Consider the following 7,325-nt stretch of genomic DNA (forward strand, 5'->3'; position numbering starts at 1 on the left):
TACAGTGTACAATACAAATAAATAACCTGCTGGATTTAGTAAATGTGAGTATTATATTATCTATAATACCCACACAGTTTATTCACACCATGGTCTTCACATAAAAAGATGTTTACCGTACAAATTCATGAATGATTGGGCCTTCATTTTAAATTGAAAAAACTATTGGTATATAAGTGTTGGACTGTGAATAGTTTGCTTGCACCATTTAAAGAACACTATCATGAAACACAGGTTTAGAAATTGTGGTAAGAATATATTATCCAAAAGACCCTCACCATTCCTCCTCTGCATGTTATCATCTCATATAACGTTGTTGCTTGCCTGTGATATGGAGTCAGATGATTGACCATCTGATACAAGGATGTGGTGTCTGTATCTTGTTGCCCATAGTCATTCATTCATTTTAGTGGCATGTAAAAAGCACCATCCGATCGTGGCCGTTTGCCAGCCTCGTCTGGCACCTGTGCCGGTGGCACGTAAAAAGCACCCACTACACTCATGGAGTGGTTGGCGTTAGGAAGGGCATCCAGCCGTAGAAACATTGCCAGATCAGACTGGAGCCTGGTGCAGCCTTCTGGCTTCCCAGACCCTAGTTGCACTGTCCAGCTCATGCCAGCATGGAAAGCGGACGCTAAACGATGATGATGATGATTGCAATACCCCTTACATATATGAACTGGTTTGTCTGCTACACAAACATTCTACATTACATAAAAAGAAATGTTAACAGCAGTAATTTTATGACCAGCACACAACTATTTTACAGAGGTGCAGTTTCCTCTCTGTGTTTCTTCTAGCATTAATACAATGGCCTCTATCTATTTGAACTAGTAGTTTGATTCCTCCTTTATCCATTTCTCCTTCTTGAGTAACTATTTCACCTCCTAGGGAACACACAAAATATTCACTATTATTTTATCTTACCTCTAAGGCAGCACTCAAAATGTCTTTCACAATCTTTCTCCCCACAATTGTAACTCTAAAAAATTCCTGATTTTCTTGCAATTATCAATCTGTAATTTAAATTGAACATCAACTTCATCAGTCTTCTCAGTCTAGGACAGCCTGTTATGATATGTGTTGCCCCTTTTCTCTTAAATTTAAAATAAAAATTGCCGTGACTAAACACTTGCACCGTCAGGTTGTCAATAGGGACCATAAACAAGCTTACAGTTTTATGTACTGTATTATATTATATTATGAAGGCGCATGGCTCAGTGGTTAGAGCGTCGAGCTTACGATCGTGAGGTTGTGAGCTCGAATCCCGGACCGGGCTGCGTGTTGTGTTCTTGAGCAAGGCACTTTATTTCACGTTGCTCCAGCTCACTCAGCTGTAGAAATGAGTTGCGACGTCACAGGTGCCAAGCTGTATCGACCTTTGTCTTTCCCTTGGATAACACTGGTGGCGTGGAGAGGGGAGGCTGGTATGCATGGGCGACTGCTGGTCTTCCTTGCCCGGACTTGTGTCTAGGAGGGTAACTTTCTAGGTGCAATCCCATGGTCATTCATGACCGAAGGGGGTCTTTACCCTTATTATATTATTGATTGTTTCTATAGAGTTAGCGACAAAAAACCCCAACTCCTTACGATATCTTCTAAATAGCTGTATCAATGATTGAAGTTCCCTGTTACTCCTTTTAATGACTGGGGTTGCTGAGAAGAAAATAGCTATCTTACAGCTACATTTTAAAGTTTTCTTTACAGTAACAGAGTGGAAAACATTAATTTGTAGTAACATTTTGGTCAGAATTTACATGGTGCTAAATGAAAACTAATCCTTAATTATTTGTGCGGGAAAATAAATATTATTTAAAGGAAACACCAAAATTCCTGACACCAAAGAAATATCTTCAGATGGTTTTGGAGGTGAGGGTGGAATATGTATTTATAGTTTGCACTTGTGTAAGGGAAGTGAAGAGAAATAATACACTAAACCCAGATTTTCTCTCGAAATATTACCATCTTCAAGTTATTTATAGAGTAAAAAGATATAAAAAGGAAATATTACGTTCTATATTATGTCTATGAACTCGACAAACATTTAAAAATGATTTTCACTTTTAATTTAATCTTCGAGACTTTTCGATTTACTATTTCATTCTAGCTTTTTTAAAATAAATTATCAACATTACTTTCTGGTTAAGGATTTTTCTAGTAAAAATCTAATTGATAAATACTATTTTGATCTTATAAGGCGCTATTTAAAGTTTCATGGTATTTGTTGGTTGATACCTAATTGATATTGTCATTCGCACATTGGGTATTACACTGACCCAAAGAACCAAGAACTATTTCCTGCCAGGTGACAGATGCTGCGACTTGCTTTTGCATAGTTTCGATGACGATGCCATCCATATTCGTTAGAAAGTTGCTCACTAACGCCTTGTCCCAGTAACCCCATACAAGAGGCAACAACAATAAACATTATATACATCCCATGTGATTGATAACACTGGAATGCGTTGCAATCCTAAAATGGTTCCATCGTAGGGCGGTTATACAAAAATATAACGAAAGTATATATCGTGTTCTCATTAGCACGCCGGTTTTTAGCTTCATACCCCTGTATCTTCTTTATATTTCTCTGAACGGAATTCAGTTGACCGTTAGTTTATGTTTATCCTGTCTATTCCAAATGTGACCGCTTCTCAGTAGACAATGGCGACTTATATTGCAAAGCAACATGTGTTGTTTGTTTAAACATGCAAACAACTGCAAAGTACAATGAATATAACCAGCAATACAAGCTACTTCCATCAAGATACTACTTATATAATTATGACAGCTTTCGTTAATTAGTTTTGTTTATTATTAACATCACCAAGAGCATTAAGAAGTCTCACTCGAGATGGAACCGGCATAATATATATAAACATAAACAGCTGCCACCGGTATACATTATTACAGATTATTAAACCGATTGTTTTGAAACTGCAATAAATCACCATATCAGTACAAAAATGTTTATTTGTTAGCAAAACAACAATAAAACACTATCGAAATATAATAACCCGCTTTAGGGAAGGGGGTTATTAAATATGATATTACTGTTTACTGAATAAAGTAGCTAATATATTACGCCATTACTGAGGCTTTGTTTACAAAATAAAAATTATTTATTACAAAATGAATATTAATAAAGTGTGAAGATAATGTTTACTAAGAATGTTTCAGTTTATATTAATATGAAATTAAAACGAAAAATTTCGAATAACATGAAAGTTATTTGAAAAAAACATTGGGTTTATTTTCTTGACGCGTAGTAACATGTCTATGTCAACAGACATGCCATTCAAAAGTGAAGCGTTCAAATTTTTAGCCAGTTCAAAGGGAAGTAAGTAACGAGGATTTTTAATTGGCCTATACGTGACGTTATTGGTCGTGGTTAATTGTAGCTAGTCGTGTATTGGCTGTTCGCTTGAACAAGAACTTTTATCAATGTGAAATATAAATATACACAGAAATAGGCCACTACTCCTTAGTTACGCTGTCGGAGACTACATCGTAGCAAATATGCCGATCAGGTTAGAAAGCATGGGAGCTGTTAATGTTAGCCCTTCGAATCAAACGGATTTAAAAGATATCGAATGGTTAACTCGTGGCATCGAGGAAACATTACAGTTACAACAACATCAACATAACCATTGCGAAACCGGTCACCATTTGAAGTCGGTTTCTCCTTCAGCAAGCAGCATGCCAAGTCGCCATCCTACTTTTAGTGGCGGTAATCAGGCACATGTGCCCATCGACCACGATAACATGGTAATACCAACTAAACCTTGCAAAGCTGCCTCAGCCGGCACCTGGTTGCCTTACGTTTTACCGTCCGTTCGAGACAGACATCTAAACCGAGTGAAAAGTAATTGGCGGCACGGCAACTTCAATAATAATGACAACAATAACAAATGGGTTGTGAAGCGGCTAAACCACAGGAACGTGGTCAACAAGAGGAGGAAAAATTATGTGTATATCGAAGATGTCCGGACTAGAAACGGTTGTAATACAGACTACAGGCATCACCAAAAATTGCTTTCTACACAGACATTAATTCAGGAAGCTGTGCGTCGACTGTATGGATTACATAGAAGCACTGGTTCTACAACCATTAATAATGATACAAACAATAACAACAATCCTAACAGTAGCACCATAATGACTACTACTAATAATAATAGTAATAGTAGTAATAATAATAATAATGGTACTACTGTAGGACACAATGGCATGGTCTCTGTCGGGACCGGCAGCTGCTGTACATTACAGCAAGAACGTCAACAACAACAACTATTACTATTTCAGCAAAACAGTTTTAGGGACAAATGTGAATTATTTTGTGATGTAACCGTATGATTTATTTTTGACTTAACATTTTATGTACATTATTTCAAATGTGTGGATTTTAACTCACACACATACACACACACCACACAAAAACATACACACAAACATCACTCATGCACTCACTTCATACATATGTACATGCATTTTTCACACATCACATATATATTTATATATATACATATATATATATATATATATATATTTCGTTTATGCAAGGAGATAATTTATCTGTGAAACTAAATTACGGTGAGGGTAAACTAGCGTACATGTGAGTCTGTGTGTGTATCTATGTATATAGGCATTCCTTTATATGTATAATATATACATATATACACACACACACACACACACTCCATACGCATCTATATGGTTAGTTTGTGTGTGTATATATTTTAACTATTGAAAGAGGAAGCCAAATGGCTAGTTTCAGTAGCTATGGTAAATATCAGTATGAACAACAAACCGCATAACCCGGCAAGACAACATTAGTGGCTACGGAATATGTGTGTGTATAATATATATATAATTTCGGTGGTGAGATAATAGCGATCTCTCTATAACCAGTAAATTAAACCTATGGTTTAATTTACCCATGGTTTCATGGCTGGAGGTCGATTAAAATTTTTCCAAATAGTATCTGTGATTTCCAACAATTTCGTTTGCTATATTTCTATTCTAATAATGATACATGGAAAAATATACTAATCCCCGAGACGGAGTGATAATGTAAATTTTTTGGTAATATTTAATGTGTAAATTATAGCTGCGTTCTCGGATCGAACGTGTACACGTCAGATATCCAGTACTTGTTACTATTGTTAACTAATTCTATTCAGATATTATTAGTATTATCATTATTACCATCATCGTTCATTATTTTTGTCCTTTAAAAATGCAAATGTTTTCTTTGTCAATGACAGTCTTTTTTTAAAATATGTGTGTGTATATGCATATATATATATTGTGTTACATCTCTATGGTTATATTTGTGTGTATATAAATATGTGCATGGTCATAAATATATGCATATAGATGTATGATTCACATATTTATATACGTATGTGCACACAGATACACGCATGCAAATATATGCATATAGATATGCACATAGGTATATAGATATGTACTTAATATTTACGCACATGCATACAAATGTATGATGCACATATATATACATATATATGACATAACTACATTTGGTGTTCCCCTTCCCAACCATATAATTATTTGAAAAATGCATATTTTTAATTAAATTTTATATACACTCATACACACACACAAATGTAATTATTGATGCTGAAAGTTTAAAAAAATACCGTAATTTAAATTCTTTAAAGAAAAAAATCAGATCATTTGAATTTTGTTTTGTGTTGTTTTTTTTTCTGTATATATTACATACAAATATAAATATATATTTTTAATTTTTGCCCGCAGTTCTGTGGTTGCTCTTTGTTTGGTTTGATTTGTGTGGGTGGCACTGTCTTTAGTATATATGCTGCTTCTTCGGTCACGCTAGTCTCTTGTATCAACAACACTTCATCTTCCACCACCACAACAGTGTTGTGTGTGTATATGTACGTATGTGTATATATATATATATATATATCTGTGGTGTGTGTTTAATTTCTCTACCTTCCCACTCCACTCAATTTTATCATCAGCCCAAACAAATCGACATCCCTCGTGGTTTATTTTTTTTATAGGGTGGTAAAGAATATAAATTTATCACATACGCATGCATATATATATATATATATATATATAATGTGTGTATAAATAATGTCTATATATATATATATTCTCTATAGATACACATACATACTGTTCTGCTTTATCAGTTTTTATTTTGGCTATTTTCACGATTAGAAAAAAAAATCAACATATATATTTACAACTCCCCCTGTCCACCAGCGTGGACATTAGTGACCGTTGGTAATTTAATATATATGAAAATATTTACAGTGCAACTGAATGCGGAAGGTTGTTTTCATTGCTATGTATATTAGGCAACTCTCTCTTACACACATACACAACTGTACTATATAGGATTTTTTTTTTTAATTAGCGATGGGTCCTCCCTGGTAAAATATAGCATGGCTGACACCGACTCTAAACCGACGCAGCCTCTACCCCGGTGCCATAAATAATTCGGACACACGAGCCAAAATCTCGCCGTATTGTCTGTCAGTGGAAAGACAGATTGGATTGTCTAGAAGAGTTAGAAAAAAATACCTAATGGTCACGGTTGGAAAGATTGAATGTTTCCTCCCTCGTTCAGGGCTGATCTGGGGTGGTGTGGAATAAACGACTCTCAGATACACATATACAGTTTTCAGTTGAAATTTACTTAGGTATTTAAAAGACAAAAAAAAAAAAAAGCAATCTGGGTCTATCTTTTTCTCTCCTTCACACTATCCTCACCACTCTACGTTAAGGTTATTTAAATTACGATAGTCTTTAAATTGTTGCTAATTAATGTTGATAATCTATGCAATTATCAGCGTCTCTCTTTAATACTTTTCTAGGAAGTCTTAATATTTTTTCAGATGAATTTAAAACAAATTATCAGTTTCATTTTTCCCCTGGCAGACTGCTATCTAACTGCGAATTACAATTATAACACGCAGCTATCTTAGCATAATATAATATACTTATATAATTTATGCTCTTGTGTGTGTATGTATGTATATATATGTGTATAAATATGAGTATATATGTATACGTGCATATATATATAGACATACATACATACAAGTATAGTTTATATTTAAACATCTGCACCTAACTGTATCTACACATACCTATGCACACACATGAATGTGAATATATATATATGTATATTGTATATATAAGTATATAACTGTATATATATATATATATATAGGTGTGTGCATGTCCTGGGGGGGGGGTTACCTAAGCATGTATTTCATGCTTACACGTGTAGATGCGTTATTTACAATGCGTGTCTCAAGATAGTTCAT

General features: G+C 34.6%; 1 protein-coding gene across 1 annotated transcript; it reads left to right on the plus strand.

Annotated features, from left to right (window-relative positions):
• Nucleotides 1–3,423: 3,423 nt before the first annotated feature.
• Nucleotides 3,424–5,371, plus strand: LOC118763948 (transcription factor mef2A-like). Its single transcript, XM_036503982.1, has 2 exons — nt 3,424–4,202; nt 5,021–5,371. The coding sequence occupies exons 1-2, from the start codon at nt 3,517–3,519 to the stop codon at nt 5,064–5,066; spliced, it is 732 nt and encodes a 243-aa protein (XP_036359875.1). The 5' UTR covers nt 3,424–3,516; the 3' UTR covers nt 5,067–5,371.
• Nucleotides 5,372–7,325: the final 1,954 nt, after the last annotated feature.

This window comes from Octopus sinensis, linkage group LG6, assembly GCF_006345805.1.
Source record: "Octopus sinensis linkage group LG6, ASM634580v1, whole genome shotgun sequence".
Taxonomy (NCBI): Eukaryota; Metazoa; Mollusca; class Cephalopoda; order Octopoda; family Octopodidae; genus Octopus; species Octopus sinensis.

Coding starts and splice junctions, on each gene's coding strand:
- LOC118763948 (XM_036503982.1), top strand. CDS start 3,517: ATGCCGATCAGGTTAGAAAGCATGGGAGCTGTTAATGTTAGCCCTTCG. Junction 4,203..5,020: donor AGTAGTAATAATAATAATAA/TGGTACTACTGT, acceptor ATATTTCTATTC/TAATAATGATACATGGAAAA.